The sequence below is a fragment of the Balaenoptera acutorostrata genome, chromosome 18, assembly GCF_949987535.1.
Source record: "Balaenoptera acutorostrata chromosome 18, mBalAcu1.1, whole genome shotgun sequence".
NCBI lineage: Eukaryota > Metazoa > Chordata > Mammalia > Artiodactyla > Balaenopteridae > Balaenoptera > Balaenoptera acutorostrata.
This window is the reverse complement of record NC_080081.1, coordinates 15,410,236-15,424,720: the sequence shown is the minus strand read 5'-3', so window position 1 is coordinate 15,424,720 and position 14,485 is coordinate 15,410,236. Positions and strand designations below refer to the sequence as shown.

The window sequence follows — 14,485 nt, the reverse complement described above, 5'->3', positions numbered from 1 at the left end:
AATAGTTTTTTGTAGTCTTTATTGGGAAATTATTAAAGTAGGAAAGGCCTGTTTATCCATTCAGCGGTTTCTTGGATTCTTTAAAATAAAACTTTGAAACAAAATATTGAACCAGTGAGTATTTAAATTTAGTTTATAAGCAAAATGATGGAAGATAGCTTTTGTTATTCTTATTTTAGCCTATTTCATAATACTGTTTTATAAATTAAATTATAAAATTTATAACACATCTTTGTAGTTAAGAAAAAACGATTAAAATTTTTTGCTACATAATGTTAAAAATCAAGACAGCTTTCTAAAAGACAGTCTAGTTGCTTTAACAGCCTGCAGACTGGAATGCCATGCTCAAGTATGCCACATTTTGGTTGTATTGATACCTACCTTCTTAGGTGAATTACTCCATCATTTCGAAGTGGAGTTCTGCCAGGAGCCCTTTACAAGCAATGCAGTGTGTGGTTGAACGCACAAATGTTTCTTGAACCTGAGGTATTCACAAAGGGTAAATAGATAGGAAGGTAATCTACAAAAATAGAGAAGTGACTTGAGAATTTCGGAAAGGGCTTTTAGAGTACTCTTCAGGATTCAGGTAGGGGCATGCTTTGTTCCTATTACTAGATTAGCCAGGAGTCTGATTTTTCGTATTACTTTCTTTAGTGCATGCACCCTGAGGAGAAAATGGTTTAGAAAATTATTCTTTTGTATCTTATTTTGACATCTATAAACTAACTGTCAAAGGAATTTTACTTTTGAACAATTATAGTTGAACATTAGTCTCATTTTCCTATTGAAAATTTCTTTTACAAAATGTACCCATAGTAAAGATGGGACGGATACAGTTTGTTATTTATATATATTTATATAAAGTATATATAAGTTTATATATGTATAAAGTATTTATAGGTCCATGATAAATTAAATATAATTTCTGTTTTTGCATGCAGTAAAGCATTCCCTTTCTTATTCTTTTCAGGTCATTACAGTAGGCGTTATCCTTTGCCAGTCTGTTTCCATGGTGATTCTCTACAGACTCTTTCTATCCCACAGTCTATACTGGGAAGTTTCTTCACTTTCCTCAGTAACACTGCCACTGACCATATCATCTGGACACAAAAGTCGGCCTCACTTCTGATACTTGATTTTCTTTAGAGGAAAAGTAAATTTATTTACCAGAGTGCAATAAGGATCCAAATACAGTGACTTTTTTTTTCATACTTTCGGTATGAAAAATTGAACAGAGAAGGCAGAGCATGTTATTTATACAACTGCATTTAAGCAGTACCAAACTGAAAAAAAGGTAATAAATGTTTTGAAATATACTTAATAAACTTTCAAGAAAGAGTGTTGTTATAAGGTGATTTATGCAATTTCCATATGGAAATAAAGATGAAAAGAATTATATGATATTTTGGTAAGAGATTCACCATTTATAATGCCTCCTCTTATATCAATAGTTAACTCAGGTTTGATAGTCTTATAAAAAGTAATCAGTTAAATGATTACTTGCTTATACATGTCTAAACCAAGTCCAGTTATGAAATCAGTGTAATACACTGGTTAAAAACTGCTTCTTATTATGCTTTAAGGAAAGTGCATTTCGTATTGGAGTTTAAAGAAATTGAAAATGTTACTTCAGAAAATCAATATAAAATATACTCATAGTTAAGTGAATAAGCTTTTGTTTATTTGTGGGTGGGGTTATTCTCCCTTTTCTTCTATTACTTTTAGCTCTAGTTAGGTTTTAGCTTGATTAGCAAAGCGTTTTTGACAGATAGTTTATGAAAAACTTAGATACATTGCATTGGTTTTACAAAGGGTTTTAAAATCTGAGCACTTAGGTGAAGGGACAAGCAGGTTTACATGTTTAAAAAGAAAGAAGGAGAAAGTACTGTGTGATATGCTACTAAAATTTTAATCCTGATATAATTCATTTCTCTTACACTGAATCCCCAATCATAATTAAGCTGTATACTCAGATTAAATTAACAGAAGCGTTTCACATAAATACTGGTTTCAGTCATCAACTACCCATGAATTCCTGCCCAAGGATACTTAATCAGGATTAAATTTTCTATGAATAATTGAAAAACAAAATACTCACTGGATTTGTTATAATCCGTGTTGGCACTGGATTCTAAGTAGTTGCCATCTTGAATCCTTTGTAATAAAGCCATATTTTTGCGTATGATGCCCCAGTATTGAGTATACACTCTTATCAAGTGCCTGTTTAAAAAACTGCTAAATTGTTGTTGCTACTTGCTGTATAAAATGACTATGCCCATGAATAGTCACTGATCAGAAATTATTCTGTTTCTGTTTTTCAAGTCATTCAGGCCTTTACATTTTTACCTCTGGCTTATTTTAAAGATTTTTTTTTTATCTACTTGCAAAGGTATTATGTTTTTAAGCAAGAGATGGTGCGCTGATCTGGTAATTAACCTTTTTAAAATTAAATAGGTGAAGCAACATAGCACAACTTAAAAATATCTATGATTTTGTCTTTGTTTTTCCCTTACATCTAGTCTCATTGGAAATGAATAGTATTCTGCTTCATTTTAAAGGGAAAATACATGTGTTCATGACTAGCAAAATGGCAGAACGACAGAGTTCAGCCTGCTCATTGAATCATCAACAGTTCTTTGTAAATTATTTCATAAATGAGAGCTACAGATTGAGACTAGAAAATCTGAGGTATATCTTAGGTTTACGTGTTCTTCTGAGTGGTCATGACCTTTTCTTTTACCACATCTCACTAATAACCCCAGTTATTATCTGTTGTGTTCAACTGAAGTACGGTTAATTGAGCTGGGGAAAAAAAGAGTGAAGCCTTTTCATAAATTTTGTGAACTTGCAACAGTGGGAAGAGAATAATCTTTGTGTTATTTACACAAAGAACATGGAAACTGTAATCAACATATATGAAATATATTACTGTGCTTGCATTTATGAGGCTTGAACAGGTTTTTTTTTACTCTATTTTTTAAGTTATGGTTGAACTTGCTGATAATTTACTTTGTTATTCAAGAGCCATTGTTAAATGAAGAAAAACAGTTAATAAATATATAAGGCAGTTGTGAATAAAGGTTAGTAATCCGAGCTCAGAATTCATAGTTTGTAAGTCATGACACAGTGTCCCCTCTTTTTCTCTCTCTGAATGTTTACATGGAGATTTGTCACCACAGATTACAGAAAGATAAGTGTATACTGCAAACGCTAATTAAAGATCAAAAGTTTTCTACTTTTCTTTGTCAGATAATGCTTTTTTAAAAATCTATTGATATTTTTACATTTTTTTCTTAAAGAAGATGAGTGGTCTCTCGAGAGCTTTTTTTTTTTTTCCAGAAGCATCTTGTTTCTTCTTTTAGGAAGGTATATATATAGTGGTGTTTATTTTTATTGACATGTATAATAATATTAGCCCCTATTTAATTGAGTGCTTACTGTGCATCAGGCCCTTCACACTCATCCCTAAGCTCTAGTGCTGTACCCACACTCCCCTTTAACTGAGTATAAGAGAGAGGATAAATGATTCCCCATAGTCACCTGACTTTCCTTCACTTTTCTACTTTACCCTCATGATTTAATTAGTACCTATTAGATGATGGGTTAAATTTTAGTGAGAATGAATGGCTATCCATAGTTAATTTTAGCTGTTGATTTTTAACATTAAACCTGGAATTGTGCTGAAAATCAGAAATGAGCTTGACTATCTGTGTACCCTCAATATTTGAACACCTGGCTTTCAGCCAGACAGTATTGCTAGCAGGGAGAGATAATCCAGGCAGAAGAGCTTGCTTTAAGAAAAATTTTAATGATCTCAAGTAAAATAAGCCACTTCTGATGAAAATGGGAGATATACAAGTCTAAGGCCAATTCTAACATAAGGAGACTAGAATCTATACATCAGCATAAACATTGGCCCCTTCAACATGTTTCCTTTAGGCGGCTATGCATATTCTCTGGAAATTCTTTGGAAATCTAGAATTATTTATGACACGTTCACTTTAAATAGCTTCAGTGGTGTCAAATCTTTAAGGTTCTTTGTTTTTGAGAAGTGATTTGATATAGCCAATAAATTTGAGACTAGATCTGAAGAGGTAATACCAATTTTTGTTCCAACATGTATTTATGAATTGAGACTAAAATAATGAGATTGGTTTTCCAATGAGATCTGAAAACTGAACTTGTGCAGTAGTTCTGTAATATTGCTGCTTCCACACTTGGGTGCCTTCTCTGCACAACTCCAAGGGCATCATGCACATTGTGCTCTAGGAGTGACAGTTACATAGAAGAGCAAGAAGCTTGGAGTTGTGGAAGGGGTGGTCCTGCCCGCTACAGCCCAGTCTCCACAAAGCAAAGGGAAATCACCTGGATGATGGAGTTCTTTGTGCTAACCTGATGCCTTTTATATTTGAAATTATTTTAAAATAATTTAGAAATGTAAATCAGATCAAACTACTGCTGTCTTATTAAAAACTCTCCATTTGCTTCTCGTTGCACTTAGAAAAAAGTGACTCATGCTCGTTACCATGTTCTACAAGGCCCCACGTGATCTGGTCCCTCCCTTTATCTCTGATCTCATTTCATACCACTCTCCCTCTCACTATGCCCCAGTCTCATCATCCAAAAATACCTCATTTATATCACTGCCTCAGAGCCTTTGCACTAGCTATTTCTTCTGCCCGGAATGTTCTCTTCCAAATCTCGATGTGGTTGCACGGTTGAATCCTCATCCTTCAAGTTGTCAGCTCAGATATCTTTCAGAGACCTCTGACCATTTGTGGTGGATTTATATGAGACCAATGTAGCTAAGCTGGAGATATGTTTCTCAGAATTACCTCTGCATAATTCCAGAATAGCATGGGTCAAAGAGATGTTTGGAGTAAGATTTAGTGGGCTGAAGTAAAGTAGCCAGATCCAGATTCTTTTTAAAATTGAAAGGTCCAAGCAAGGCACGCACTGTTGCTGCTCACCCAGGTTATTGCTTATCTGCTGGTTCACCTTCTTGGTCTGTGGGCCAGCAGCCAGGTCCACAGAACACCAGCTCCTACTGGGTCACCTCCTTCAGCTTCTCTGACTCCTGGGCCAGATGTGTGTATTACTCTATGACAAAGGGTGCTGGGTTGTGCAGGACAACCCCATTCTCGAGGTTGGAGACGTCCAGTCCATTCTCATGATTTCCACTCAGTTCCCATAGGTTTTGCTCATCCTGGCAGGTCCCAGTGCGTCTTTGCTTTCCCCGCTTCACATTCATCTTCCCTCTCACTTGCCAGACACAGAAGGAATAGCCCCCTAGAATCCCTATAATAAATCCCTTATTTTATATATTTAAAATTGAGTGTGTGTGTGTGTGTGAGAGAGATATCCTAGTGGTTTTCCCTTTCTGAACAGACCCGACAGATACACCATCCTATCTAATGCTGCTCCCCATCCTAATCACTCTATTAGTGTTTTCTTTTCTCTTTATAGTACCGCTTAATCTTTGCCTGTTGCCTCTCTCCCCAACTAGAATATAAATTCTGAGGGAGTTTGGCCATTGTCTGTATTGTTCATTGCTGTATCCCTAGCACCTAGAACATTCTCTGGTGCACACTAGATGCTCAAAAATACTTTTGAATGAATGGATAAAAGCAATTCTGAAAAAGTTTCAGACATGTATTTAGCAATACCTCCTATATAGTGACTTCAATAATGCCTTGCTGTTCTTTATTAATTTATATGGAACTGAGAATGTGTAAAAATCTTGAGTGGTCAAGTAGTTGTTAAATAAAGTCTAACCTCTAAAACTCATCAATTTTAAGAGGATTCCTCAAGTTGTCAAAGAGCCAGTTTCCCTCTGTTTTAAATAGGCTGTATTGGGACCATGTGACTGGCATTTTAGCCTACCGCACTAAAAGCACCAATTTAAAAGACGTTTAAGTTAGCTAGAGGACGGAATGTTGACAGTAGTCAGAAGCAGCTGGGAGAAAGAAAAACTAAAAATGACCCTAACACTCAAATCACAGCATCCTGGAGTCATTTAGTGTGGGTGAAAACAGCCCTGTGTGCCTCGATAGACACTTAGAGCTTCATTGTTCAATGTAGCTCATGACAATAGCTCTTAGTATTCAAAGATTAAATTATAAATTATGTTCAGAACCCTCACAGAAATGTTCAAATACATTGTTAATGTTTTATTCTTGTTAAATTGGTAATATATGTACATTGATTGTACAAAAATTAGAAGGTTGAAAAGGGTAACAAAGTAAGTCCTTGCAGCCACTTATTTCCCTCCCCTGGATTCAACCTCTGTTACCAGTTTCTTGTATATTTTTCTAGAGATGGCCCCATGTATATATAAACATATGTGAAACACAGATTGGAGCACCCCATACAGGTTGTTTTGCACATTCAGCAGTTTATTTTGTATCCCTCCCTACTGAGTTAGTTGCCCCATCTTTTCATCGATTGCTTAGAATTCCATTATATGAATGAATCTTAATTTTTTAAATCAGTCTTCTGTTACTAGACTTAGTTTCCAGCCTTTTGCTATAACAGGTAGCCTCTTAACTCTTGGAATAAAAAATTTGCCTGGCCCTCTTCCCCTACTCCCAGACTGTCCTGCTCCCCACCCCGCCCCATCCCACTTTCTAGGATCTAAATCATTGGAATTTCCAGAGTGCTAGAAGTGTCTTTGTTATTCATGGTGGAAACTGATAGTTTATGCTAATGAGATGACTCAGTATGAAAGCTGACCACACCAGAAAGACCAAACATGTGATTAGAGGGTTGGGGCTTTGAGTCACAGTGATATCAGCCTGACCTCTGGAGAGGGAAAAGGGGATGGGGATTAAGTTCAACCCTGTGGTCAGTGAGAGACTCTATCATGCCCATGTAGTGAAACCCCAACAAAGACTCTGCACACTGAAGCTCAGTTGAGCTTATAGATTTTTAAAATACAGGTAGAATTTAAAGTTGTTGTTTTTTTTTAATGGCCACTGTGTTTTACCTGTGTCATAGATAGAAAAGCCTTACCTCTTGGAGATTATGTTTAAACCCCTCATATTTTCTTCTAACAGTCTTTTTTTTAAAATGTGTTTAAAGTTTTGATCCACCTGGAATTAACTTTGCTGTAAAATGTGAACTAGGGATACAACTTAATTTTTTTGAGATGGTTGCCCCCTTATTGCAACATCATATATTGTATAATCCACCTTTTATTTATTGATTTGTAGCTAATCTATTTGGGAACTTTTAAGCCTTTTCAATAAACTGTTGATTCATGGTCTAATACCACACTGTTTTAATTATTGTAGTTTTAAAATATGCCTTACTGTCTGATAGGGATAATTTCCTGTTAATACTCTCCTTTTTCATAATTTTTTTATTATTCTTGCCAATTTTTTCGTATGAGCTTTAGAATCCCTTTTTTTCTGATTTTTTTTTCCAAAAGAAAAACAAATCCTGTTTACTGTTTTTAGTGGGATGTATTAGATTTCCATATCAACTTAGGGATTTGACTTCCTTAACATGTTGGATGTTAATTTCACAGATGGTAGCTTCTCCTTTTGGCTCCTTAGCCAAGCATGTCATCAACTGTCTGAACTGTGGTTGCTTCCATAGTGATTCATGAAACTGGTATGAAATACCTTTCTATTTTTTTAATATGAGTGTGTGTTTGTCAATCGCTTTTTAAAGACTTCTTTATATAGAACTTATACATTTCTTGATAATGCCTAGATATTTTAATGTTTTCTTTCATTATATGTTGTATATGGCTATTGTTTTACATGTGAAGACTGTTGGTTTCTGTATTTTAATTTTGCTTTCAATCACCCAACTGAAATCCCCTAACAGTTGTAATAACTTTCTAGTTGGTTCTTTTGTACTTTCTAGATAAACAATCATGTCATCTGCAAATAACGATCATTTAAATTCTCTTCTTCCCTTTTTTACCTCTCATTTTTACTCCTTATTGCTAGTATCTCCAGAACAAGGTTAATTAGTTTTGGTAACATGGTGGTAAGAGTTCTACATTCCACATGAGGTGGTTCCAAGTAGACTTTGAAAAGTTAAATATTTATACTGTAATCCCTAGAATAAGAACTAAGAAAAAAACAAACTATACATTTTTTTTCAAAAATGCAATAGGAAAATTAAAAGGGAATAATAAGAAATGTTCAAAAAAAAAAGAAAAAGAAGAAAGGGGAAATGAAGGAATTAGAATCAGAGAAAAATAGAAAAGCAGAAAACAATAAAATGATAGACCTATATCCAAACACATCAATAATTACATTAACTGTAAGTGTTCTAAATCACCAGTTAAAAGACAGAGATTGTCAGAATAGATTTTTTTGAATGTCCCAACTATATGCTATCTATAAGAAGCTCACTTCAAATATAATGATATAAGTAAGTTGAAATAAAATAATGGGAAAGATACACACATGCAGACAATAATCAACTAAAAGCTGGAATGACTATATTAAGATCAAAGTAGACTTCAGAGTAATGAAGATTACCATGGATAAAGAAAGGATTAAAAGATAAAAGGGACAATTCACTAAGACGACATTGCAATCCTAAATGTGTACATCAAACAATAGATCTTCAAAATACATACATCAAAAACTGACGGAACTGAAGGGAGAAATAGACAAACTCATAATTGTAGTTGGAGACCTGAGAACTCTTGTCTTAGTGATCAACAGAACTAGTAAAAAATCAGCTAGAATACAGAATTGAACACCGCCACCAATCAACGAGATCTAGTTGATATTTACAGATCACTCAACCCAACAGCAGAAAAATATACATTCTTTTCAGGTGCACATGGACCATTCATTAAGATAGACTATATCTTGGGTCATAAACCATAACAAATCTAAAAGAATTGAATTTATACAAAATATGCTCTCTGATCATAATCAGGAGCAGAAAGATAACTGGGAAATCTACAAACACTTGAAAACCAAACACTTTTTAAATGAACCATGGCTTACCAAATATATTTTGAATTGACAGAAAATGAAAATACAGCATATGAAAATTTGTGGAAGGAAGCAAAAGTATTTCTTAGAAGGAAGTTTATAGCACCAAATGCTTGTATAGGGACTTCCCTGGTGGCGCAGTGGTTAAGAATCCGCCTTCCATTGCAGGGGACGCGGGTTCAATTCCTGGTCAGAGAACTAGATCCCACATGCATGCCACGACTAAGAGTTCACATGCCACAACTAAGGAGCACATATGCCACAACTAAGGAGCCGGCAAGCCACAACTAAGGAGCCTGTGAGCCGCGACTAAGGAGCCCACCTGCCGCAACTAAGACCCAGTGCAACCAAAATAAATAATAAAATAAATAAAATTAAATAAAAATTAAAAAAAGAAAGAAATGAGCTATCAAGCATGAAAAGACATAAAGAAAACTTAAAAAATAATGCTTGTATAGAAAAGAAGAAAAGTCTCAAATTAATAATCTCAGCTTCCAACTGAAGAAAATAAAGAAGTGAAAAATAACCCCAAAGCTATCAGAAGGAAGGAAATAATATAAGAACAGATATCAATGAACTTGATCACCGAAAAACCATGAAGAAAATCAATAAAACCAAAACTGCTTCTTTGAAAAAAATCAGTAAAATTGATAAACTGCTAATAAAATTGACAAAGAAACTAAGAGGAGACACAAATTACTGTTATCAGGAAAAAAAGAGGAGATATCAGACTCAGCAGACGTTTACAGACTAACAAGGAAATACTGCAAAACAAAACCAAAAACAAAACCTCTGCTAACATTAATATGACAATTTAGTGGGCTTCCTGGGTGGCGCAGTGGTTGAGAATCTGCCTGCCAATGCAGGGGACACGGGTTCGAGCCCTGGTCTGGGAAGATCCCACATGCCGCGGAGCAACTAGGCCCATGAGCCACAACTACTGAGCCTGCGCATCTGGAGCCTGTGCTCCGCAACAAGAGAGGCCGTGACAGTGAGAGGCCTGTGCATCGCGATGAAGAGTGGCCCCCGCTTGCTGCAACTAGAGAAAGCCCTCGCACAGAAACGAAGACCCAACACAGCCAAAAATAAATAATAAATAATAAATAAATTTAAAAATATATATATGACAATTTAGTTTAAATAATCATTTCCTGAAAACCATACGTAAAGAACTATGAAGGGTCTGAGATTTTACCCTACTTACTACCTAACTAGTTAACCTGTTACTGCTTTGTGGAGGCTGCAGAACACATGAGACTCCTAGGTCAGAGACAAAGGACTTTATTACTCAGAACTCAGTAAGCATCATGAACTTCAGGCTGTTTTGCATTGGTTACACATACCTCTAAGTCCATGGGGGCAATACTGGTAAGACTAGATGGATGTTACACATACAGTGGATTTGTGTAGCCCCCAAGGAACTCTGAACTTGGGGAATTTCTCTCTTTTGTAACTGGCTTTGTGTTGAGAGGGAGAAGTTACCTCACCTTGCTCACTGCAAACACAATCCTGAGAAAGACCCAGACAGAGAATGTTTGGAGCCTTGTATTCTTGACATACCCAGCAAAGGTATATGCAGGGATTCATAGGGCTCATGATGGATTACCTCTTCCAATACCACAAACCACCAAAACCTACTCAAGATGAACTAAATATCCAAAATTGTCCTATAATGACTAAGGAATTCTTGTTTAAAAGGTTTAAAAGCCTTCTAAAATAGAAATCTCAAGGCCCAGATGGTTTTACTAGTGAATTCTACCATGCATTTAAAGAAGAAATAATACCAAATTCTACACAATCCCTTCCAGAGAAATATAAGAGGAAAGAGAGAAAGATGCAAAGGCAATTCAGTGGAGAAATGAATGTCTTTCCAACAAACAGTGTTGGAACTATCGGACATCCATATGCAAAATAAATGAACCTCAACATAAACCCCACACCTTATACAAAAATGAACTCAGAATGAATCATTGATTTAAATGTAAAACTATAAAACTGTAAAAACTTTTATAGAATACATAGGATGAAATCTTTGTGACTGAAAGTTAGTCAAAGAGTTCTGACATACCAAAAGCACAATCTACAAAAGAAAATATTGATAAATTTGACTTCATTAGAATTGAAAACTTTTGCTCTGCAAAAGACACAGTTAAGAGAATGAATAGATAAGTTACAGTCTGGGAGAAAATATTTTAAGTCACTTATGCAATAAAGTGCTCTATATTAAAATATGTGTAAAGAGCTCTTAAAACCCTACAGTGTGAAGACAACCCAATTAAAAAATGGACCAGGGAATTCCCTGGTGGTCCAGTGGTTAGGACTCAGCACTTTCACTGCAGAGGGCCCGGGTCTGATGGTTGGGGAGCTAAGATTGCGCAAGAATATATATAGATGACAAATTAGCACGTGAAAAGATGTTCAACATAATTAGCCATTAGGGAAGTGTTAATTAAAATCATGGTGAGATGCCCCCTATTAGAACGCTAAAATAAAAATACCGAAAATACCAAGTCCTGCCAGGGGTGTGGAGCATCTGGAACTCTCCTACATTGCTGGTGGGAATGCAAAATGGCACAGCCATTCTAGAAAAACTGTTTTGCAGTTGCTTATAATGTTAAATAAATTACCATATGACACAGCAATCCTACCTCTGGGTAATAACCCTAGAGAAGTGAAAACTTATGTTCACACAAAAATCTGTACACAAATGTTTATAGCAGCTCTATTCACAATCAAAAAACTGGAAACAACCCACATGTCCTGAATTTATAAAGTATGATATATCCGTGCAAAAGAATAGTGTCAGTAATAAAAAGAAACAAACTTAATTCACACAACTTGGGTGAGTCTCAAAGGCATTATGCTGAATAAAAAAGCCAGTCTTAAAAGGTTATATACTCTATGATTCCAGTTAGATGGCATTTTCAAATAAACAAAAACTATAGTCATGGAGAAAAGATCAGTGGTTGCCAAAAATTACAGGTGGGAGAAGGGTAAGACTATGAAGGGGTAACACCAAGGAGTTTTTTGGAGGTGTTGGAACTTTTCTGTATCTTGACTGTGGTGGCTACATCAATCTATGCGTGTGTTGAAAGTCAAAAAGCTGCACACTAAAAAAATCAATTTTGTGTCATAATTTAGGGAATAAAATAATTTTTTTTATAAAATAATTTTTAAAAAATGGATGTTGGATGTTGTCTAATGCCTTTCAGCATCCAAGAATATGATGATAGGATTTTTCTCTATTGTTTTATTAAGTAGTGAGTAGTATTATCAGATTTCCTGATGAAGAACAATACATTTTCAAAAGTTTTACCATCCCAAACTGATGAGATTTTTAAAAACTGGGATAGTTAATAGGGTATAAACTTTAGCACTTTAGAGAATGAAAACATTCAGGTTCTCTCATTCTTTGAGAATGTCTTTTTAAATTTTTTTTAACATCTTTATTGGAGTATAATTGCTTTACAATGGAGTGTTAGTTTCTGCTGTATAACAAAGTGAATCAGCTATACATATACATATGTCCCCATATCTCCTCCCTCTTGCGTCTCCCTCCCACCCTCCCTATCCCACCCCTCTAGGTGGACACAAAACACTGAGCTGATCTCCCTGTGCTATGTGACTGCTTCCCACTAGCTATCTATTTTACATTTGGTAGTGTATATATGTCCATGCCACTCTCTCACTTCGTCCCAGCTTACCCTTCCCCATCCCCATGTCCTCAAGTCCATTCTCTAAGTTTGTGCCTTTATTCCTGTCCTGCCCCTAGGTTCTTCAGAACCATTTTTTTTTTTTTAGATTCCATATATATGTGTTAGCATAAGTTATTTGTTCTTCTCTTTCTGACTTACTTCACTCTGTATGACAGTCTCTAGGTCCATCCACCTCACTACAAATAACTCAATTTTGTTTCCTTTTATGGCTGAGTAATATTCCATTGTATCTATGTGCCACGTCTCCTTTATCCATTCATCTGTCGATGGACACTTAGGTTGCTTCCATGTCCTGGCAATTGTAAATGTCTTTGAAAGACAAGAGTCGTGTGTTTGTTCTGAAAAGTGCATTTAAAATCATTTGTATTATTTTGAATTTTTGCTTTATGCATCACTTATATTTCAGGGTTTTTGCCACTAGATGCTTTAGAGTATAGCTGGTTAGTTGTAAAAGGTGCCAAAATCTTTCATATTTAGAAGGTAGTATTACCTACTAGAAGGAACAGGGACTTTTTGACAAGACAGACTGATTTCAAATCCTGGCTCTGCCATTTTTCAGTCATTTTCTCATGTGTAATCTGGTTTTGGAGCAAACAGTGATTCCTTTAGCATGGAGAAGGGGTCTTACTGAATAGAGTAAGGAGTGTCCAAAAGTGAGAGATGGGTTCTAATATTACTAACTCATAGGATTGTTGTAAAGATTGTGTATGGTGCTTGTGCCTACTCAGTGCAATGTTCTTTTTTTATAGACCTGAAGGTTGTGTGCAAAACTTTCAGCGAACCTGAGGCTCTTCCTAATCTATTCATTCATAGAGATGATATTTAAATGTCCATGAGATGAAAGTGTTTGTTTTAAATAATTGTACATATGTGGTTAGAACAGAAAGTAGGTGTGATTGGAATATATTCAAGATTCTATCTAATTCACACGTGACTACATTCCAACATACACCCACACAAAATAAACTTTAAAATCTCTTGCCTAGCCTGTGAGCCTCATAGATCTTTCAGAAGATTAGCTTTTAAGACTTATCCAGAAGTTAGAGTGTTTGTAAAAGATTTTTTGGAGGGGAGGGGGGGTGTTAAAGTAGAAAGTGGTTTCTTCTTAGATACACCAATTTCTATGACCAAAGTTCCTTATCAAATTAGTAAACTATAATATTCTTTTGTTCCTTTTGTAAAGATATCAGGGTCTGTAGAAATAAATGACATTCAATAGTTATTAAAGTTTACTATTTCCCAACTAACAATCCTTTTAAGCCCCTGTAAATTCTATCTTTGATTGTTCCTAAAAGCATATAGAGTGGTTCATAAGCTTAATTTGAGAATTCTAGATGGAAAGCATTCTAAATGTAGTAAAGTCAGGCTTTAAGAGCAATATCAAAAATCACAAATTATGGCTCTTATCTAGATTTCAAGGTCATAGATCTCTCACCTTTTTAAATATAAATTCCTTTCCAGAGAGCAACATTTCACTGCCTGCTCTTCAGCTTCCAGGAACCCATCTCTCTCGCTCTATCCAGTAGGACCCCTTCACTGTGCTGAAAGGATCACTGTGCTCCAAACCAGATGTTTTCCCCCAGGGCTCTGCTTTAAGTCGGTAAGGCAATATTTCCTGCCCTTTGTCTTCTTATTTCTCATACTCTTTACCATAATGTTATTTTGCTGTTTCTAGTTCTTGATAATACACCACTGTCAGCTCAAGCTCACGCTATGACTTTCAACAGCTATGACATGTCTAAACCGCATTACCTTGAAAGTGTTGGCACTAGTGAAAAATAGAAAGGAGCCAAATTAATAAAA

General features: G+C 35.5%; 1 protein-coding gene across 4 annotated transcripts in view; it reads left to right on the top strand.

The window, feature by feature from the left end:
- The window catches only part of GPR180 (G protein-coupled receptor 180), a 39,781-nt gene extending 25,584 nt beyond the window's left edge, over window positions 1-14,197 (top strand). Inside the window, exons 9-11 of one of the 4 annotated variants that reach the window (XR_009005923.1) lie at window positions 971-1,294; window positions 7,529-7,614; window positions 14,144-14,197. Coding sequence is in view for 3 of the 4 variants with exons in the window: in XM_057532972.1 (XP_057388955.1) it covers window positions 971-1,129 (159 nt within the window). In the remaining variant the exon portion in view is untranslated. Of the gene's footprint in view, window positions 1-970; window positions 7,440-7,528; window positions 7,615-14,143 lie in introns of those variants that run through there. The other 3 variants (XM_057532972.1, XM_057532971.1, XM_007196849.2) reach the window with 3 other exon arrangements.
- Window positions 14,198-14,485: the final 288 nt, after the last annotated feature.